Here is an 18883-nt window from a genome sequence, read left to right on the forward strand (position 1 = left end):
CAACATGGACCCAGCAAATCTCCAAGGACATGGCCAGCAGAAGATGCGACAGCAGGCCGCCCCACGTCGCTACGACGGCCAGAACGGCAACCCGCTCTATGACCCCTCCAATGGCGGCCATTACGGTGAGTCGCCCTGCATAACCCAAGCTTTGCCGGCCAAGCCCACTGACGCGCATTCTTTTGTAGGAGCAAGCGCCAGTGTACGTCCGTCCTGCATCCGCATAGCTCCCACCGAGCTCTACCGCTGATTCTTTGGTTTCCAGATAGCCGCCCAGGGCCATGCGCCAGAGCCCCAGGTCTTCACCGGCGCATGGGCAAACGTAAAGCCATCACTCCCCTCCCCGTACGCGTCCGAACGACCGTGCTAACACGCGTCCAGGTCAACCAAGGCCTCACCGGTCAATATCGCGACATCCTTAACACGTACTGGCAGCAGCAGGTCACCAAGCTCGAGACGGACGAACATGACTACAAGCTCCATCAATTGCCACTTGCGCGGATAAAGAAGGTCATGAAGGCAGATCCCGAGGTAAAGATGATATCGGCCGAAGCTCCCATACTGTTCGCAAAGGGCTGTGACATCTTCATCACCGAGCTGACCATGCGCGCGTGGATACACGCCGAGGAGAACAAGCGTCGCACGCTGCAGCGCTCCGATATCGCGTCCGCTTTGGCCAAGTCGGACATGTTCGACTTTCTCATTGACATTGTCCCGCGCGAGGAAGCATCTTCGCACAAGCGCAGCGGCGGCCAGAGCAGCGCGGCGCAGGCGTCAGCGAACGCGCAAGCTCAGCAAGGTGCGGTTCAGCAGCAAGCTGGCATGCACCCACCACCGCACCCAATGGCGCCCCCAGACTATGGTAAGCAGCAACACGAGCAGGAATGGGAATGTATGTCATGCTGATTCATCGTAGCGGGCATGTTTGCTCCGCCAGTGCAGAGCGACCCGTCGGCAGCCTACGGACAAGCGCCGCAACAGATGTTTGATCCGGCAATGTACGGGGGTTATCAAATACCGCCGCAGCAGGTGAGTGTCGGTCAGCAACAGACAGCCGAGGCAGTCAGTGTGGGCTCTAACCGGGCGGCGCTTCAGATGTATCCCGTCGGCGGGCAGCGGGCTCCGGATCCAACCGGGGCGGCTGATCCTGGCCACGCCTACGGCACGCATAATCCCGAGGAGGATGCGGATGCTGAGGGGGACCGGGAGGATTATGTGGCGTAGGTTAGCAGGCGGTGGTAATAGTTTCTCTCTCTTTCTCTCTCTCTCTCCGCGTGCATCGACGACTTGCATGTTGACTTTTTGCTTTTTTCGGGAACGCGCAAAGCATGGGACTTGGTGAATATACGAAAGGGGTAACGGGCGAGGGATGGATGGACGGAAGGAGCGGCGTAAATGGAAGCAGGCGTTGTCCGGCCTCCGTTCTTCCTTGGCCGCCGCGTGCGCGTGATGATGTCGACACCCGGTTCCGGCACCGAGGCTCAAGTGCAGCTGTTCGTGACGGTGACACCGCGTAAAATGTTTCCCGCTGGCCCGCCGTTTGCGAGGCCGAGCAGCAGCTTGAGGCAAGACTTTCCGTAGACTACGCCTAACCAACTCGGTCGCCCCGCCCCGGGCGCCTCCCCCGCGTCCGAGCTTCATCGCTTCCACTCCCCTCGCCCAACAACAAGACAGCTCGTCTCGCTCACCCAGCTGCACCACCACTCTTCAAGTCACCTTTCCCATAGCACTCACGTAGGCCCAGCCTCGCCTCCCACTCTTGCAATAGCCAACCGAGCTGACTGCATAGCCATAACCCCAGTCTCCTCCTCCCCTCAAATCCAAACCCCAGATCCGTCACCATGGTCAAAGCAGGTGGGGCTCCGCAACGCCCACAGCGCTCCTGGAAAACACCCGCTGAACTTCTTCTTTTGCAGTCGTCGCAGGAGCTTCCGGTGGCATCGGCCAGGTACGACTTTCCCCAGGGTCCCCAGCTCGCTGTTATCTCTAGCTAACCGACCGCCACGACAGCCGCTCTCGCTTCTCCTCAAGTCATCCCCGCTCATCGACGAGCTCGCCCTCTACGATGTCGTCAACACCCCCGGTGTGGCCACCGATCTGTCCCACATTTCCTCCCCCGCGGTATATACCCACTTCTGGCTACAACTCTAGATCTAAGCTTATCCGTTGCCCGCAGAAAGTCACGGGTTACCTGCCCAAGGACGATGGCATGAGGCACGCTTTTACCGGTGCCGATATCGTCGTCATCCCCGCTGGCATTCCCCGTAAGTCTGCACATGGCCCAGCTCTGCTAGAATTGAAATGCTTACTAGGCGTTAGGCAAGCCCGGAATGACGCGTGACGACCTCTTCAAGATCAACGCTGGCATCGTGCGCGATCTTATCAAGGGTGCTGCCGAATACTGCCCGGATGCCTTCTTCTTGATCATCTCCAACCCCGTGAATTCCACGGTTCCCATCGCCGCCGAGGTCCTGAAGGCGGCCGGTGCTTTCAAGCCCAAGAAGCTTTTCGGTGTCACCACCCTTGATGTTGTTCGTGCTGAGACGTTCGTTGCCGAAATCACGGGCGAGAAGAACCCCTCCCAGCTCAACATTCCCGTCATCGGCGGCCACTCCGGAGAGACCATTGTCCCTCTTTTCAGCCAGGCTAGCCCGAAGGCCGACATTTCGTCGGACAAGCTCGACGCTCTGGTCAACCGTAGGTAACCCGCGCTCTGTGCAGCGAGCATAATCTGACAGAATCCCCAGGCGTCCAGTTCGGTGGCGATGAAGTCGTGAAGGCAAAGGACGGCGCCGGCTCTGCGACGCTGTCCATGGCTTTCGCCGGTTTCCGCTTCGCCGAGAAGGTCCTCAAGGCCGTCAAGGGCGAGAGCGGCATCGTCGAGCCTTCCTTCGTCTACCTGCCCGGTGTTGAGGGCGGCTCTGAGATCGCAAAGGCGACTGGCTGCGATTTCTTCGCCGTCCCTGTTGTGCTCGGCGTAAGTTTGCTCCCAGTTCTACTATACCGTGATGAGTGAGAGACTAATGCATTGGTGCAGCCCAACGGTGTTGAAAAGGTCAAGAACGTGGTCAGCGACGCCAACGACTACGAGAAGAAGCTCCTCGAGGCGTGCTACAAGGGCCTCAAGGGCAACATTGAGAAGGGCATCGACTTTGTCAAGAACCCCCCCTCCAAGTAGGTGGCCACCGTCTCCCCCAATCCCTGTCACCGGAGATGCCGATGTGGAACGCAAGATGATTGCGCGAAAGCATGACGGGCCCTGTAGGCATTGACGTTTGAAAGAGAAGGAAGAACGAAAGATTTGCTAATGTCTGGGGAGCTGATTTTCCCGGTAGTTAGATTGTGATGACATTTACGATTTCGGATATGACATTTGGTGTTTTGTTTTTTCTTCAGCACGCTCGAGGAGGGAGGTTGATGGAAGGAGAAGCAGCCGCCTCGAGAAGGGGCTGCGCGAGGGGGGCACGGGGGGACCAGATATAGCCACAGGTGTCGGAATTTATCGGAGGGTCGTCCCGCAATACTCGTGCATGGGCCATGTGTTATGATCTGGTCTGACCTGATGCCACCGGCTCTGGACTTACCTGCCTATTTCTGAGCGTTGCATTGCTGGATTGGGAGAGAGAGAGAGAGAGATTTGATGACCTCCGGTCTTGTTTATTTGAGAGCTTGGCTATGTACGAAAGTTTATAAAGACATTCGTTTATTTTGCGCCTCCCACGTGGCACACACACGCACTCGCACACTGTTGTTATTCCCGACGACTGCAGGCCTGACGACTGTCAAAGGGCGGCGCACGCCCCTGCAGAAACATGGGCTTTGTTTGGACAGTGGACTGTGCAGATCGGATCCTAGGAGCGGCAATCGTCCATCGATTCGCATCCCCCAGGTCGACGGGCGCGTACTACGTACACAGACACAGACACAGACACAGACACGCACGCTTGGCTTGGCTTGGCTTGTCCTCTGCAGAGAGCTAGAAAGAAAGCAGCCTCGTTCGTCCGGTGTCTACAGTCTTCTTCTCGTCGGCTTCGTCGTCGTCGTCGTCACCGTGAATAGTGAAGCTTGATATTTTGATATGAATTGGATTGATTTGATGTAATGTGATGGACAACCTTAGACAAGCCGGGCAGGGCCACCAGCAACCTACCTACCAGCAACCACCGTTCATCGTTCGTCGTATGGAAGTCGTTCCGCCTCCGCGCGCGGGTGTTGACGTTGTGTCGTCATAGGTAGGTAAGGTAGGTAGGGTGCTTTGATGTGGCTTGTGGGGTTGTGGGATTGATTGTGGGATGGTGTGTGTGCACCGCGCGTGGATGCACGCGCGTCTGTCTGTCTCGAAGGGGTCCAACCGGTCCAACCTCACCACCACATACCTTACTAAAGAAGCACGCACGCATCACGTGCGCCCTCCTCCACAATCGACACCGTACCCATACTCACCCGGTCCCGACCCAATAGCCAGCCAGCCACGCCGTCAAACAACGACAAATGGCTACAACAGCCCCCACCCCCCTCCAGCTGGCAGCCAGCCTGCTCGCGCTGCTGCTGCTAATCTACCTCCTCAAGCCAACGCGGCACACGGCCGCCTCCGCGCGCGCGTCCAGCGCCGGCCGCGTCGGCGTCCAGCTCGTCGTGCTGGGCGACATTGGCCGCAGCCCGCGCATGCAGTACCATGCGCTGAGCCTGGCGCGGCAGGGGCGCGTCGTCGACGTTGTCGGGTATAGAGGTATGTGTTGTTTTGTCTCTGTCTCTTTTTATATAAAAACGAAAAAGGAAAGAGAACGAAAAACAAAGGAAGAACGATGGCTATCCCCAGCTTTGCATTCATGCATGTTGACTTGTTACTGCCTGTGCACCCAGAATCCGAGCTCCACCCCCAGCTAGAGGCCCATGCCCGCGTCAGGGTGTACGGCGTGCCCCCGTGGCCGCGGCAGCTGCAGCCGCAGCGGAAGCTGCTGTTCCTGGCGCTGGCGCCGCTGAAGGTGCTGTGGCAGGCGTGGGGCCTGTGGGCCGCCGTGGCGTACCGCACGCCGCCGGCCAAGTACATGCTCGTGCAGGTGAGTGAGAGAGATAGGTGGATGGATGGATGGATGGATCCTTTCGTTCGTCTCATGCATCCGAGTTGGTTGCTTCATCCGTACCACGCGCTTCCCCTTCATTCTTATATTATCACCAAGAACATTTGTGGAATACAACAGCTGGATTTGTTTTTGTATGCTCTACGCGTGGAGAAAGCCGCCTACTGATGCCTGTGCAGAACCCCCCTTCTATCCCCACGCTACTGGTTGCGCGCATAGTCTGCTCCCTGCGCGGCACCACTCTCTGCATCGACTGGCACAACTTTGGCCATTCGATCCTCGCCCTCAAGCTCGGCCACGAGCATCCTCTAGTGAGAATAGCGGAAAAGTACGAATATGCCGTCTCCCAGTCCGTCAACATCAACTTCACTGTCACCGAGGCCATGGCCCGCTTCCTCCGCGAGAAGCACGGAAGACAGCACGTCGTCCCTCTGTATGATCGCCCCCCATCGCACTTCCAGCCCTGCCGTTCCGCCCAAGACCGCAAGGCCGGCTTCGCAGACATGGCAAAGCGGCTTGGGTGGCCGAACGAGAACGGTCCCACCAGGGTCCTTGTCAGCTCGACTTCCTGGACCGCAGACGAGGACTTCTCGCTCTTGCTCGATGCGCTCGCTGGATACTCCGGCCTCGCTGGCACTGCGCGCGACCTTCCCACCGTCGTTGCCATCATCACCGGCAAGGGCCCCCAGAAGGAGCACTACCTCTCCAAGATCCGGACCATGGAAGCAGAAAAGAAGCTCGAGCACGTGCGCATCCTGACTGCCTGGCTTAGCATGGAAGACTACGCCTCGCTGCTCAGCTACGCCGACCTGGGCGTCTCGCTGCACATGTCTTCCTCCGGAGTTGATCTGCCGATGAAGGTTGTCGACATGTTCGGCGCCGGCTTGCCCGTCGTCGGCTATCGATTCGAAGCTTGGCCGGAGCTGGTCAAGGAAGGCGTCAATGGCAGGGGTTTCGGGGATGCAGGCGAGCTGCAAAACTTGCTGGTAGACCTGTTCACGGACGAGGCAGAGCTGCGCAAATTAAAGGAGGGTGCCTTGGGGGAGTGCGAGCATAGGTGGGATGATGAATGGGATGAGAAAGCGGGCCGGATCTTTATCTGAGCATGATGAAGTGGCTTTCGCAGTGTGGGGTAGTGATGCTGCTCTTCTTCTTCTTCTTCTTCTTCTTCTTCTTCCTCTTCCACTTCTTCTCTCTTCTTGCTTGAAACTTCTCATCAGATACACAGGACTGTTGATTCTTTTCCTTTTCGCTTTCATTCTTTTTTCCATGGTGTTTTTGCGGCAAGGTGGGCGCATGGACCGCCATTGCGCTCAGGCCTTGGAACCTTGCGTGCGGATCTGGAAGGTCGCACCCGGTAGAGCCGTTGTTTCCGCTTGGACAGTCGCTGTGATGCCCATGCTAGCGAGCGCGCCGCGGATCAGACCGGCGGGGAAGTAGAGGAACTGTAGAGATGGAAGATAGAGCGTCAGCGGTGTGTTCGGTTTGGTTTGGAGTGTGCGAAAGGAGGTAGGGAAGACGAGGACGGCTGCATCGGATATAGGCATGGCACCGCGGGAAAAGCAGACGGAAGTATGTGGTGCAGACAGTAGAAAGATTTGGAGCATAGACTTACAGGTTGCGCCCTGGTCAGCGCAGTGTTGTCGGCGCCCTTTTCGAGGCTCATGCGTGTCAGCGGCTTGAAAGTGTTGTCGGTGAGGACGTAGATGCCGCGGTGGTTGGTCTTGAGGTTATCAATCTGCTTGCGGAATACCAGGGTCCACAGGTCCTTGCACACGAACTTGATGACGTCGAGGGTGTCGGTAAAGCGGGGTTTGTCGCGGGAGAAGCTGGGTAAACGTCAGCATATGTACTCTTGAGCTGTCAGGTCGGGATGAGGGAATAGTGAGGGTTGATGAAGAGCGGCATGCCGACTGAAACACGGCTACCACCAATCCTCTCAACCAAGTCGCGTCCAATGACCAGCTCACAAGCAAAAGCAACGCACCGTTCCACAATGCCCAACCCGACTCTGTATCCGAGCATCTCGAGCCTGAAAAACACGGCCTCCCTAGTCTCGTCATCGTCGACGGTGGAGCCGGACGCGCTCGCGCCGCCCGCAATCGTACTGCCACCGGCGCCGCTCCCCGCTCTTGCGCGCGTCTTGGCTCCGACGGCGCCGGGCGCGCTCGGCCCCGCCAGGTACTCGTCTTCGCGCGCGGCCAGCTCGGCCGCCATGCGGTACGCCATGGGCACCAGCTCAATGAGCAGGAAGTCCAGGCACGAGGCGTTGGCGTAGGCCATGGTGAGCTCGGGGCTGCCCGAGAGGGGGTGTCCTTCGAGGGACATTTTTCGGGCGCGCGCGTTGTTTTGGGGGGATTAGGTGGTGGCGGCCGTGGCGAGCGGGCGAGAGTGCGCGCTACGGTGCGTGTGGGGAGTGCGGGACGTGGAGCGTGGAGCTGCGTTGGGGGCTGGCGTGTCGTAGGTATGTAGGTAGCGTTGCGGCTCGGCGTTGAGGCTGGGCGAGCTGCGGAAAGGAGGAGGAATTGATCGAGTAGCTGCTCGGAGATGGGTGGAGGGCTTTGGGCGAATCTGGCCGTCGGGGTCGTGTCGGCGGGTTTTTATGCGATGCGCTTGCTGTGAGTTGTTGCTGGGCCGCCGCAAGTCGACGTTGCGGTTGACGTTCCTACGCGGTGACGATCTGCTGTCCGGGTAGGCCCGCCGTGGTACGGACTTGGCTCCACTATGCGACGGCACTACTCTCTTCTTGATTTATATATTCTTATCTATCTATCCCCAGCACTGCCCCCCATACCACCCCATACCACCTCTTGAATCTCTACGTACGTCAAAAGTGGCTTGTCATCTGCCTATATCACCTCACCTTCTCCTCTTCAGACTGCAGATCAATCCCTCTTGCTGCACAAACCACACATTCTTGACCTTCCACTTCCTATCCGCCCTATCCAAGCTGACCTCGAATTCTCTCAACAACTGCGGCACAATCTTGGACATTTCCATCAAAGAAATCCATCTCCCCATGCAGGTCCTTGCGCCCCCTCCGAACGCAAAGAAGCTCTGCTCCATCTCCTTCAGCCTCTCCGGAGAACTCTCAAGCCAGCGTTCGGGGATGAACGCCTCGGGCTCGGGGAACACTGCTGCGTCGTGCTGCGTGACCCACGCATTCACGCCGACAATCGTTCCGCCGGGGATGTGGCGCCCGCAGATCGTGGCACCGCCTGCGGGAACGTGCCGCTCGAGCAAGAGACCCACGCTGGGATGCAGGCGCATCGCTTCTTTGATGACGGCGCCGAGGTAGGGTAGATGTGTGGTGGCTTGCTTGTAGCTGACGGGGTCACTGAAAAGTCCCGCGTTGTCGACGTCGTCAATCTGGGAAACAAGCTTCCGCATCTTTTCAGGGTTCTTGCAAAGGAAATAGACGATGGCGCGCAGCGCGATGGCGGTCGTGTCCGATCCTGCAAAGACGTTGGTGCTAAGGTGTACGATAAGGTCTCGCGTGGACATCTTTTCCGGATTTTTTAATCTAACAGATGACCAGCGCGACAGCATATCGCCCTTAGCTTCGAGAACGCTGGGGTCGAGCTCTGCATTCCGCTTCATCTTCAGGTTCTCGTTTACGGAATTGAGCGCTTTCAAAGTGAAGGTGAGAACGGAGTTCCAGGATTCCATTGAAGGCATCAAAATCGGAAACAATGGATTTCCTAGCAGAAGCGGGTGGAACTCAGGGAGCTGGCCCACCTGGCTGGCATATACCTATCCAGGCGGTAAGCAAAGGCAGTGCTTAAGATTACATATCGAATACTTACCAATATACCCGCGATGGTCTCCATCATACCATCGACGTCTGCTCCTTTTTCCAGGAAACCGAGCTTCTTCGCGAAGCTGAGCTCTCCAACAACATCGAAAGCGTAATACTGCAACCACATGCCAAGGTCCACGGCTTCGTTTCTGTCGGCAAAGTCCTTCATTTTCTCCATGAAAATGATCGAACAAGAGTCAACTGCTTCCTCCTTGGCTAAGAGGGACGACAAGCTGTAAGCACTTGCTATGGGGCGCTTTTGTTCTCGGTGGTAGGCCTCATCACGTGTCGAGAAAATGTTCATTTGGAATTTTCCTTTCCAACTGATTGACTGGAGGGGGTAAAAAGCCGTCTTGTCGGGAGACTGTTAGCTTCGGCCGCTAATAGGGATAACATGAAGGTATCATGATACTTACCTTCGTAAATCCTCTGGCCAATCCATAGATGTTGGCTATCTCTTTCGGGTCGCCGACCGATACATGGTTCGGTCCAATGCGTACCAGCGGACCATACTTTTTGTGGAGCTCAATGTGCGTCCAGTGTGCATTGCCACGCTGGACGTCGAAGAAACGCCATAGTCCCGTCCATGCTGCAAGCCAAGGGCCAGGAATAGTGTAGAGTCCTGGTCTATATCTGTTGTAAAGGAGTCGGGTAATGAGGCCTATGAAAAGTAGCAGAAATAAATGCTCCTTTATTGTTTGCAATGTGGAGGCAAGAGGCTGTATCGCAAACATATTGCCAGCGGTATAGAGAACGTAATAAAGTTTATAAGCGTCCGAGCAGACCTAGGTCAGACTCTTCGAATTCCGTTTATCTCGGTGATTTTTGGCCACCAAGCTGAGGAGGCAAGCTCAAACCGAGTGCTCAGGTATGGTGCAGATGAGAGAAAGAGAAGCGGCTTCGCGACCCCAAAGTAGAGGAGCCTACGGATCTTATTATAGCCGAGGTCTTGTTGATTTCCGTTAGCCAAGGAACTACCTGTCAGCCTACCGTCAAAATGCAATACTGCTAGGTCTATTGGTTAGAGGCCTTTGAGTGACAGGGTAGAGATGTGGGGTAAAAGCTGTCTCACAATGACCCAAAGTGCCGGGCTCGCAACCGACGATAAATCGGACAACATATATTGCTTACTTTTTATTAGTTGCAAGGGTCCCATTGCCGAACTTGTTCATTGACGACGACAAGATCTCCACGGTGGGCGTGAATTTTCACCGGCTTCTGCGTCGGTTGCTAGAAATGGGATCTGCTAGGCAGTTATAGTTCCGCTGCAGACTGCAAGTGCGGGGTTTTTGTGGCCCATTGACACTTTCGCACATCCATATCGTTTGTGCATGTTCTTTTTGAAAGCTCACAAGTGAATTTTCTTACCGATGGAGGTATTGTAGACACTATCCCATGACGACGTATAACCTTTAGTTGCTGTTTAGTCGCCATTTCGCATGGGAAACTAGACTGTAATAAGCACTAAGTTTGAAGAAGCCAAGCCCGGAAGCCAAAGTTATGTTCGGCTTACGTTTTTTCCCCAATCCCCAGGAAACAAAAGTATACAGGCTAGGTCGATGTCTGACGTATGCCTCTTTTACCCTTCTCTTCGCTCACGAGTTGAAGATCCGGCTGTAAAGCTTCTCGTGTCTACCGACCCAAAGGTCCATGACCGGTACGTTTTGTCCAGCATCCTCCACCTTTGTATCCCATAGCTCCCGGACCAACGCTCGTATCCGTTCCTGCAGGTCTTTCCCAGCCAGTACTGTCTGCGCCTGATAAGGTCCCATTACACTAGCTCTTACTCCAGCACTCACCACTGTCCGCGCATGCGAAAAGAGGAACACGTATGCCGCATCATGCAACGGTAATCCGAGAACCCGCGTAAGCAAACCCCATAGCGGAGCTAGGTGCGCGTTGGGCGGGAATTCGAGCTTGGAGGTGGGCGTGCGGAGGAGAGCCTGGAAATTCACGACCGCGTCTATAGCCGCTTTGATGTCCGCATCGGCATCCTCGTTGGTGTATTGCGCCTTGAAGCTGCGATCCCAGACGGAGAGCAGTGCACGGCCTTGAGCAACGCTGGCGCGACGCGCGACAGTGCAAGGCGTGCTAGCATCAAAGTCGTTATCGAGTGTCTCGATTTCCGACGGCTTGCGATATGCGGTGAGGACGTAGGGTAGAGCGGTGCTTGCGAGCGTCGCAAGGGATAGGCGGAGAAATGTTTGGAAGAGTGAGAACTGGGAGACCGAGGGCGCAGAAGGGCGGTGATGCGCCAGGTAGGATTCGAGACCACTGCTGAAGGCGAACGAGCCTAATGGCAAGGCAGAGTCTGCTAGTAAGAGAAGGGTATGGAGAGCTGCATTCGATCGTGAGCCTCGAGTTGTTTGTTGTATAGGCGTGGGGTTTGATACCAGCATCGTTGGTGGGCGCCGGTGCCGCCTCCAAAGGTGCATTCAATTGACTCTTTGCATGATGTAGGCGCCTTTCAAGATCAGCTATCTCATCTTTGAGAGCTTGCTGCTTGTCGTGGGAAGCAGTCATGGATAGTGCATCGTTTTGGACTGTGTTGGACGCGAGAGGTGCGACGCGCAAGTGATGCGGGGAACTTGGACAAGCGGCGATCTCCGCCGAGCGTTATCGCGGTCTTTTGCTGAAGCGAAGAAAAAGCACTTTATTCTGAATATCCTATCCCAGCCGTGCCTCTATAGTATTCTGGGCTTTTCCGAATGAAACGCCAATTAGTAAACCAAGGAAACCGTAGTGACCGTTGTCCCGATCCCCCGAATAACCTCTCCGGGTATCAAAGCGCCGTAACCACCCCATCATCAAATCCAAACCAATCCGGTAGTAGAATACATGAAGAAGCTCTGTCGGTGGTCGCCCGATCGTGTTTCGTCAGCCGGCGACCGCCGCAGTCCGCTGGACAGCCTTGGACAAAATCACATCCAAAACCGTCCCCGCAAACGGAACGGGTATTACGGGCGTCCCTATGAGCTCTGGTTGACGGCAGCCGAGTTGGTTTGCTTGTTTTGGGGAATGTCGGCGAACATGGGGGCACCGCTGTTCCCCATGTTCCTCGAGGCCATCTTGCCGAAGAGGGATTGAGGCTTGGCCCTGTAAAACAGCCAAGTCAGTTCGGAGCTCGCATGCCGAGGTGTCGGGGCAATCATACTTCTTGAGACCGTGCTTGGTCTTGAAGGCGGCGAGCTTCTGGGTGGCCGGGGACTGGATTCCATCGGAGGGGGAAACGTAGGTTTGTTCTTCCATCCTAGGAACGGGGAGTCTTAGAATTTGCAGCAAGTCTAACGTCAGAGAGAGGGAGGAACAAACTCACTGGCCGTTCTTCATCTTTGATTCGAGCATCTGGCGGTGGTACTCCATTGACTTAGGCTTGCCATCGTCGACATTGGTGGCCTTCATGGGGGCGTTAGTGTCCCGGTCGGAGAGGACGCTTGCAGACATTGCGCTGGTTTGTGGAAGGTAGTAGTGGTTGAAGCGATGAATGCGTGGTGGAGTAAGTTGATGGATGCGATGGCGGATGGTGCTTGGACGGGGTTGCGGTCTGGCGGCTTTTGTAGCGTGTCGGGAGCAGTACGGGGATAAAAGCCTGAGGTAAAAGGTGGAATCCGTCATTAAACAAACCGTTGGCGCAGTAACGGCCCAGGGTTCCTGCGTCATGACCGGGGGTCGCCACGCTCGGTCCGAGACCGCACCACTGCATTTTCATTCACCCACTCAGGAATGCACCTGATACAATCCATTCTTATGCGTGATTTACCGCGCACAGGAACAGGCGGGTGTGGCGAAAAATTAACCACAGGACTTGATCTAGGGTGCTCTGTTTGGTCCATGTGCCCGTGACCCCGGTCTTTTGTCCCTCTCCAAAATACGATTATTGATTGGGATCCTATACTGTTATCTAGCCTCACCTCCTGGAGTTCATTCGATTTACTCCAGTGGACGATGCAAACGCGTCTTGGTTAACAATCATGCCTACCTATTCTCGTAACTCACCGCTTCATGTTCATAAAAGCCACGGACACCAACAAGTCTCTAAGTCTTGGACATCTACCGTCAACTCACTGCTTCATCTTCATAAAAACCACACCAACAAGTCCTTAAGACTTGGACATCAACCGACAAGTCAACTCACTGCTTCGTCTTCATAGGAACACCATGCCAACAAGTCCCTGAGACTTGACACCAACCAGCAAGTCTCGCCAGTGACCACATAAGTCCGAGACCTTGTTTGACCAGACTATCAACAATAATAACAACCTTGCAGACACTTACTTGTCTCACACACACGCAGTCCCAGACCCATACCAACCTTGTCTTACCGTCAGTCCAAAGACTTCTTTGTCTGCCCGGTCTAGGCCAGCAACCTTCCGACTCAGTTCACCACTGATTGGAGAGCATCACATGTTCTTCTCAACTCAACAGGGCAGCCTTTCAAGCAAGCACTAACACACCAACTCACTCCAAGGCTAACATAGACACACCAAACACAAGTGAGTCTTCGCATACACCCAACATGGAAGAAGACGACAGCTCAACACGAACTGTGTCTCCTATCATGCCGGACAAGGGTGGCCTACAACCTCCTTCCCCTCTCACATCTTCACCTACTTCAGTGAGCTTTAGACACATTGCCACACATCAACCCCAACTAATGTCGACTAGCACAAACGTCGGACACCAGAAACCAATCAGTTTGTGAAGCGCCTCAGGTCGGGAGCCACCATGAGTCCCACATTGCCAGCCAGACAGAGTACGTTTCCGTATAATCACGATGGCGATGTCATCATTGCCATGAGTGATGGAAAGAGGGAGAGAGTTTGGCGGCTCGACAGAGTTACTCTTGAGAGTCGCTCACCGCGACTTAGGAGCTTGTTTGCTAGTGCGGACACTGATCCTCTCTTGATCGGCAAAGGGAACTCTGAAGAGACAGCAACTGTCCAGTCCTCACGGCTCAGCGTCCGCTACTTTCTTACACCTAAAGTCGGTGATCGTTCCACGATCCCATTGCTAATGGTTAAACCCCTCAGCGAGATGCCGGAATACATGTCTGTCTCTGGGACCGGAATGGAAACTGATTCTCCAGACTCCCGTGGACCTACCCCCGATTCCGAGCTGATAAAAAAGAGCGCATCACCCAGCCCTTCATCACAAGTATCACGGTATGCAGCTGGTGCCTTTGTCGCATACGACTGTTTGTTTTCAAGCTTCTACAATAGACGACCCCCGTTGAACACCAACAATGTCTCATACGCATTACATGATGCGGAGCTTGTTCTTGCATTGGCTCACAAGTATGTGAGTATGGATTCCGTCCGTCCGCATGTCGGTAACGTCCTCTCCCAGTTCCGTCACCGCTTGTTCGAGGCTATTGCCCAAGACCCGCCGCGCTGGTTGAACTTGTCTATTCACTTGGAATCAACAATGATTTACACAGAGGCATTCATCCACTGCGTGTCTTCACCCGCATGGGTTTGGCCGACGACTGAGGCACACGTCAGCAAAGCTACTTTGTCACTGATCAAAGAGAAAGGAGAGCATCTTCTTCGTGCTCAAAAAGGAGTTGTCGAACAACTCCTCCGCAACACGATCTTAGAGGGCAACCAACCCATCATAGATATGGGAAATCAGCTTGAGACCTGGATAGTGATTCAATACGTTAGAGACTGGCTCGTCAGGCAGTTGCACTTGATCGAATCGCCAATCCTTGGTGCCAACGTCGATACGCCCAAGAGCCACATCCTCAATGGTCACCATAGCACGGATCGTCTTCCCGGGATTGGTGCGTTGTTCCGCCAGATTTTGAGGGGTGGAGATGCGTTCCTGCCGTACGACAAGGTGCTTAAAGAGTTGAAAGAGGCATTCGAGTACATGAATCTGGACTGGGACGACCTGGCCGATGATCTCAGAATGCTGAAGGACCATGCGCGGGAGATTGTGAGGGACATGTGCAAGAATAACCTCATGCTCAACCTTGAAGAGCACAATATCGGTTACCTAACTTGCACCGAGTTGGATGCCAAGGACTTCCCATGGTCCTCGGCGGAAGTTGGAGGCAGCTAGCGAGTTCAGGATGGAGCGTCCCTTTAGGGGATTGAGATCGGGTGGGTTTGCAGTTAGTGGTTGGGTTGCGACTGGTTGATCAAAAAAGGTTCTGGCAATTTCGGTTTCGAGGCAGTCTGGGACACTCTTGAGGGGCACTCCGGGCCTACTTCAGCCTCAAAAGGTATGATTATCCATGGACCTAATTTGAGGCGCTGACACAAAGCTCTTGTGGAACACCCCATCACATCTATGGAGAAACACAAATCTCTGGTAGTCAAGTTGATGTCAGTCCGCCTAGGCGGCGTATCAAAATTTATTCTCGGCTTCGTGGTGATACGTCTCGGCATATATCTAACCGTAAGCCATGCTAATCCATAGTGAGGCCAATGGGTGGCATCGTTACACCAATAGGGTAACCGGATAGATATATGCATTGCAGCCCGCATATGCAGCCTGCGTATGTATGCACCTCGGGCAGACACATCGCAGACTGCGGCATCCGAGGACCGATGCAACCTTGAACGCATGCGAAAATTGTACCCTGCATTCAAACATAAAAGCAAAAAATCTTCGTCATAGTCTGCATATATCCTATCCTCCGCTTTTTCGCGTCTACAACACAATGTTTTTCTATTTCACCACCTTTTGGTGAATGTAACAATGAGCGCTCCTTTAAAACTCAACGGATAATTCATCAAAACATAAATCTAGCATTCGTTGAGCATGTTTTATCTTCTCAAGAGAGATGTACACAGTGAACAACAAGAATGATTTGGATTGCATGCTGTGCATGGTGAGCAAACGTACACGTATATGGTGCTCAGTATGACCCTGGCTAATCATGTTAAACAGCTGTACGAAGTGCGCGTAACTGAATGCTTGTGGAAAATTTCGGAATCCTCGTCACTTAACTAAATCTCACTGTGCATGCCTCTTCATTTTGCACAAAACTGCGAGACCATTGCAGCAGCAGATAGTGTCGCAACTGATCTTAATTGGCCGTGGGAAACACCGCCGCTGACGGAATGTAAGGGTCAAAGGGATATATAAATAGTCTGGACTTCTCACCATCACGAAATATATCAGAAACTGACAAAATCTCCTTGAGCACAAAGACCAGTTTTTATCAATTGCCTTCAGTCATCGGAAAATACACTACAATAACTGTTGCTCTGTTTGCCACCACTGGCCTATGTAAGTTCTAGACGATCCCGAGTTTGTAGCTCAAAATTGTTAACTGTCATTAAAAACCTGTCCAGTTTGGAGTAAAGAATTTTCTGATTTCTGTTGCTTAATGTATATTTTATTGCTTATAGGATTTCTTGGTTTGTTGTCAAAACGATAAGAGCGCTACGGTGTTCCACAACAACGTTTTTGTAAGCATTCCCCGCGCGTGTAGCACTATGATGAATGATTCAGTGATGGATGTTTGCTGGAGGGATCTAGCCGGGGTTGGCTAGAACAGCTATCGAAGTAAGTTTACGTGGTCCATTGGATGCTTGTTTTTAACTGATTCATGCCACACAAGAGGTCAATCGTTGGAGAACTATTGACACTTTGAGAGAGAGCATTGAGTGATCATCTCAAAGCTTTACCAAGGCGAATACTCATTTCTTGATAGTCTTTAGTTGGATATACTTTCGCTCAGCTTGGGATGCATTAGTGGGACGTGTCCTCTCCATCTATTTTGTGATTTCTGTTGATCATATAGTGAATAATGACATATTGTAAACCATACCAGGTGTATCATCACGTGGAGTGGGCAGAAAATCCGGGGTTATGAAAAAACGTATTCAATACATAAAGGTAACTCGAAAATAAACATTTCATCAAGCATCAGTGGTTTAGTGGTAAAATCCATCGTTGCCATCGATGGGCCCCGCGTTCGATTCGCGGCTGATGCATGAAGATTCGCTATCGAAATGATAGTGAGCATATTTTTTTGATTTTGTTTTTAGTCGTTCTAGACCATGAGCACGGCCAGTCTGGACCGAGGTATGACCGGTACGGGCAGACGAGGTCGAATTGCGCGTCAAAGTACGATAGGAAAGAGGTGGGGAAAGGGACTTTGAAGGCAGAGTCAGTGCACGGGAAGCTATGAGCAAGTCAGCAACAGCTTGATCCCAGTTGCCGGGAACCCGTGCGTCGACAGCTTCAAGACAAAAGGGCAAAAGGACCATGGGCTGACATGGAGCAACACGAGCGAGAAAGTTGGTGGGCTTCAACGCGCGGCAATGCACGGCCACGTTGGGACCCCAATGCTTGATGCAGCAGCTGCAGCACCAGCGATCCGTACCTCCGACCGGTGCCGGGCGCCGGAATCTCCACGCGGGGTTTTAGTCGTGCTCATCTCCATGCGGCTGTTGCGATGCGGTTGACGGCAAGAAGATCAAGACCCTGGTGGCCGAAACTAGCGTGCCGCACGGCCAGATTTGCACATTTGGATCGCACTGTCATGCTGGCATTGTTACTTGCTTCCATTCCTCCCACAAACTGAGTGAGGAGGTAGTGCGTGGACAACGGCTTCACGGCACACGGCAACCAAGCCCCTGTCGGTAAGCTTACGAGTACGACTTTGACCACCTACCCGCTGCGCGCTCCACGCCCCGAAGCCTTTCTCCACTACGGGCTCTGCCATTGACGACGAGCGACCATATGCCCCCCCGTTCAAATCGTTCGAAACAACCGTCCCACAATCGTCGTCGATCCGTTTGCGCGTATCACGGCCCCTGTACGGCGTGTTGCGCACTGGACACATGTCCTTAGCTCGCGTGCCAATTTCCCCGTTGTAGATATCGATCCCTGATCTCTGCTCTGAAGAAAGCAGCTCCTGTGACCGAGTCGCGTCCCTTCTTGCCCACATTGCAGCTCGCCGCCATGGCTCCAGACAAAGCATGGGCGGGTGAGGCCTCGATCAAGGGCTCTTCCGAGGCCATGCGAATGGCATATCTGACCGCCTCTCTCGTTGGGATCCAGTAAGCCGTTGAGCAGTTCCACCTTCTCGTCGAGTCCAGAACTGACGATCACGGCCCAGATTTACCTGGGGAATCGAGATGACTTACTGCACGCCTTACCTCCTCCAGCTCGGCCTCACGAAGAGCAAGGTGTCGTTAGTGTGGATTGCCGGGCCCCTTTCTGGACTCTTGATGCAACCGCTGGTGGGCATTATCGCGGACAGGAGCAAATCTAAATGGGGCCGAAGAAGACCATTCATGGTCGTAGGCGCCGTCATCGTGGCTTTTGCGCTACTTATGCTGGGATGGACTTCTGAGATTGTCGCATACTTCGTTGCCGATAGTGAGTTGAAGAAGAACGTGACCATCACATCGGCTGTTTTATGCATCTATGTTATCGACTTTGCAATCAATGCTGGTAGGTGGTTGTATGTTGTAGGCTCGTGGCCTTGGTTGACAGAATGGGGATAGTACAAGCCTCATGTAGGAGCCTCATTGTCGATACGCTGCCCACTGCCAAGCAACAACTTGGGTCTGCCTGGGGTAGGTTACGCGCGGCCGTTTAATTTAAAAGACTGCTTGCTAAATGGTCCTTAGCAAGTCGTATGGTTGCCATCGGGCATCTCATAGGGTACGGTGCTGGTGCTGTGGACCTTGGAGCCATATTCGGCACTGCACTAGGAGACACGCAATTCAAGCAACTCACGGTTGTTTCAGCCTTGGCCCTGCTGGTCTTTGTTGGCATAACCTCCTGTGCCGTTGAAGAAAGAGTTCTTTTGTCTGATGGGTTTGCCCCCCCACTCCCCACTGTTCAACGTCTTCTGCGAAACCCGCTGATCATCCTATTTATAGCAAAGACTCCGGAGAGACCGGAGCAATCCAGATATTCACGCAGATATTGAAGACCACGACCAATCTCCCGAAGTCTATTTCGGCAATCTGCTGGGCGCAGTTCTGGGCATGGATCGGCAAGTGCTCATTTTTTTTTTTTTTTTTTTTTTTTT

At 53.9% G+C, this 18883-nt stretch overlaps 9 protein-coding genes and 1 non-coding gene across 10 annotated transcripts in view; 6 read left to right on the top strand and 4 right to left on the bottom strand.

Annotated features, from left to right (window-relative positions):
- Positions 1-4: 4 nt before the first annotated feature.
- K452DRAFT_297408 (uncharacterized protein) lies at positions 5-1224 on the top strand (the record flags this gene model as incomplete). The annotated part of the gene is made up of 5 exons (XM_033542022.1): positions 5-125; positions 189-202; positions 266-322; positions 382-862; positions 917-1224. The coding sequence occupies 5 exons, from the start codon at positions 5-7 to the stop codon at positions 1222-1224; spliced, it is 981 nt and encodes a 326-aa protein (XP_033398601.1).
- Positions 1225-1841: 617 nt separating this feature from the next.
- On the top strand, positions 1842-3178 carry K452DRAFT_307793 (uncharacterized protein; the record flags this gene model as incomplete). Its single annotated transcript, XM_033543103.1, has 7 exons — positions 1842-1854; positions 1917-1948; positions 2011-2121; positions 2177-2264; positions 2320-2697; positions 2748-2977; positions 3038-3178. The coding sequence occupies 7 exons, from the start codon at positions 1842-1844 to the stop codon at positions 3176-3178; spliced, it is 993 nt and encodes a 330-aa protein (XP_033398602.1).
- Positions 3179-4381: 1203 nt separating this feature from the next.
- On the top strand, positions 4382-6300 carry K452DRAFT_286523 (glycosyltransferase family 33 protein). The gene is made up of 3 exons (XM_033540311.1): positions 4382-4729; positions 4864-5060; positions 5261-6300. The coding sequence occupies exons 1-3, from the start codon at positions 4492-4494 to the stop codon at positions 6182-6184; spliced, it is 1359 nt and encodes a 452-aa protein (XP_033398603.1). The 5' UTR covers positions 4382-4491; the 3' UTR covers positions 6185-6300.
- Positions 6301-6394: 94 nt separating this feature from the next.
- Positions 6395-7409, bottom strand: K452DRAFT_225616 (uncharacterized protein; the record flags this gene model as incomplete). The annotated part of the gene is made up of 3 exons (XM_033536766.1): positions 6395-6526; positions 6697-6910; positions 7069-7409. 3 exons carry the CDS (start codon positions 7407-7409, stop codon positions 6395-6397), a joined length of 687 nt encoding a protein of 228 aa, XP_033398604.1.
- Positions 7410-7826: 417 nt separating this feature from the next.
- K452DRAFT_357955 (uncharacterized protein) lies at positions 7827-10081 on the bottom strand. Its single transcript, XM_033546155.1, has 3 exons — positions 9297-10081; positions 8888-9232; positions 7827-8834 (listed from the first exon to the last, which is right to left on the bottom strand). Exons 1-3 carry the CDS (start codon positions 9612-9614, stop codon positions 7941-7943), a joined length of 1557 nt encoding a protein of 518 aa, XP_033398605.1. The 5' UTR covers positions 9615-10081; the 3' UTR covers positions 7827-7940.
- Positions 10082-10243: 162 nt separating this feature from the next.
- K452DRAFT_269438 (uncharacterized protein) lies at positions 10244-11416 on the bottom strand. The gene is made up of 2 exons (XM_033538942.1): positions 11274-11416; positions 10244-11218 (listed from the first exon to the last, which is right to left on the bottom strand). The coding sequence occupies exons 1-2, from the start codon at positions 11401-11403 to the stop codon at positions 10476-10478; spliced, it is 873 nt and encodes a 290-aa protein (XP_033398606.1). The 5' UTR covers positions 11404-11416; the 3' UTR covers positions 10244-10475.
- A 99-nt stretch (positions 11417-11515) lies between these two features.
- K452DRAFT_286531 (uncharacterized protein) lies at positions 11516-12442 on the bottom strand. Its single transcript, XM_033540312.1, has 3 exons — positions 12197-12442; positions 12035-12130; positions 11516-11976 (listed from the first exon to the last, which is right to left on the bottom strand). Exons 1-3 carry the CDS (start codon positions 12322-12324, stop codon positions 11850-11852), a joined length of 351 nt encoding a protein of 116 aa, XP_033398607.1. The 5' UTR covers positions 12325-12442; the 3' UTR covers positions 11516-11849.
- Positions 12443-14067: 1625 nt separating this feature from the next.
- K452DRAFT_203524 (uncharacterized protein) lies at positions 14068-14931 on the top strand (the record flags this gene model as incomplete). The annotated part of the gene is made up of 1 exon (XM_033536068.1): positions 14068-14931. A coding segment is annotated over one exon (864 nt), but the record flags the coding sequence as incomplete, so codon positions are not given.
- Positions 14932-16758: 1827 nt separating this feature from the next.
- K452DRAFT_t67 lies at positions 16759-16829 on the top strand. The gene has a single exon. It is a non-coding gene; the product is annotated as a tRNA-Gly (tRNA).
- Positions 16830-17802: 973 nt separating this feature from the next.
- K452DRAFT_326124 (uncharacterized protein) overlaps positions 17803-18883 on the top strand; it is a gene marked incomplete at both ends in the record, with an annotated part of 2012 nt that continues 931 nt past the window's right edge. Inside the window, 5 exons of the mRNA XM_033544827.1 lie at positions 17803-17900; positions 17960-18297; positions 18351-18422; positions 18477-18666; positions 18732-18847. Of these exons, the coding sequence (XP_033398609.1) occupies positions 17803-17900; positions 17960-18297; positions 18351-18422; positions 18477-18666; positions 18732-18847 (814 nt within the window). The remainder of the gene's footprint in view (positions 17901-17959; positions 18298-18350; positions 18423-18476; positions 18667-18731; positions 18848-18883) is intronic.

This window comes from Aplosporella prunicola, assembly GCF_010093885.1.
Source record: "Aplosporella prunicola CBS 121167 unplaced genomic scaffold K452scaffold_10, whole genome shotgun sequence".
Lineage (NCBI taxonomy): Eukaryota > Fungi > Ascomycota > Dothideomycetes > Botryosphaeriales > Aplosporellaceae > Aplosporella > Aplosporella prunicola.

Coding starts and splice junctions, on each gene's coding strand:
- K452DRAFT_286523 (XM_033540311.1), top strand. CDS start 4,492: ATGGCTACAACAGCCCCCACCCCCCTCCAGCTGGCAGCCAGCCTGCTC. Junction 4,730..4,863: donor CGACGTTGTCGGGTATAGAG/GTATGTGTTGTT, acceptor CTGTGCACCCAG/AATCCGAGCTCCACCCCCAG. Junction 5,061..5,260: donor CCAAGTACATGCTCGTGCAG/GTGAGTGAGAGA, acceptor ATGCCTGTGCAG/AACCCCCCTTCTATCCCCAC.
- K452DRAFT_357955 (XM_033546155.1), bottom strand. CDS start 9,614: ATGTTTGCGATACAGCCTCTTGCCTCCACATTGCAAACAATAAAGGAG. Junction 9,233..9,296: donor TGGCCAGAGGATTTACGAAG/GTAAGTATCATG, acceptor TCTCCCGACAAG/ACGGCTTTTTACCCCCTCCA. Junction 8,835..8,887: donor AGACCATCGCGGGTATATTG/GTAAGTATTCGA, acceptor CCGCCTGGATAG/GTATATGCCAGCCAGGTGGG.
- K452DRAFT_269438 (XM_033538942.1), bottom strand. CDS start 11,403: ATGACTGCTTCCCACGACAAGCAGCAAGCTCTCAAAGATGAGATAGCT. Junction 11,219..11,273: donor GGCGCCCACCAACGATGCTG/GTATCAAACCCC, acceptor GATCGAATGCAG/CTCTCCATACCCTTCTCTTA.
- K452DRAFT_286531 (XM_033540312.1), bottom strand. CDS start 12,324: ATGTCTGCAAGCGTCCTCTCCGACCGGGACACTAACGCCCCCATGAAG. Junction 12,131..12,196: donor TCAAAGATGAAGAACGGCCA/GTGAGTTTGTTC, acceptor CCCCGTTCCTAG/GATGGAAGAACAAACCTACG. Junction 11,977..12,034: donor ACCAAGCACGGTCTCAAGAA/GTATGATTGCCC, acceptor GCTGTTTTACAG/GGCCAAGCCTCAATCCCTCT.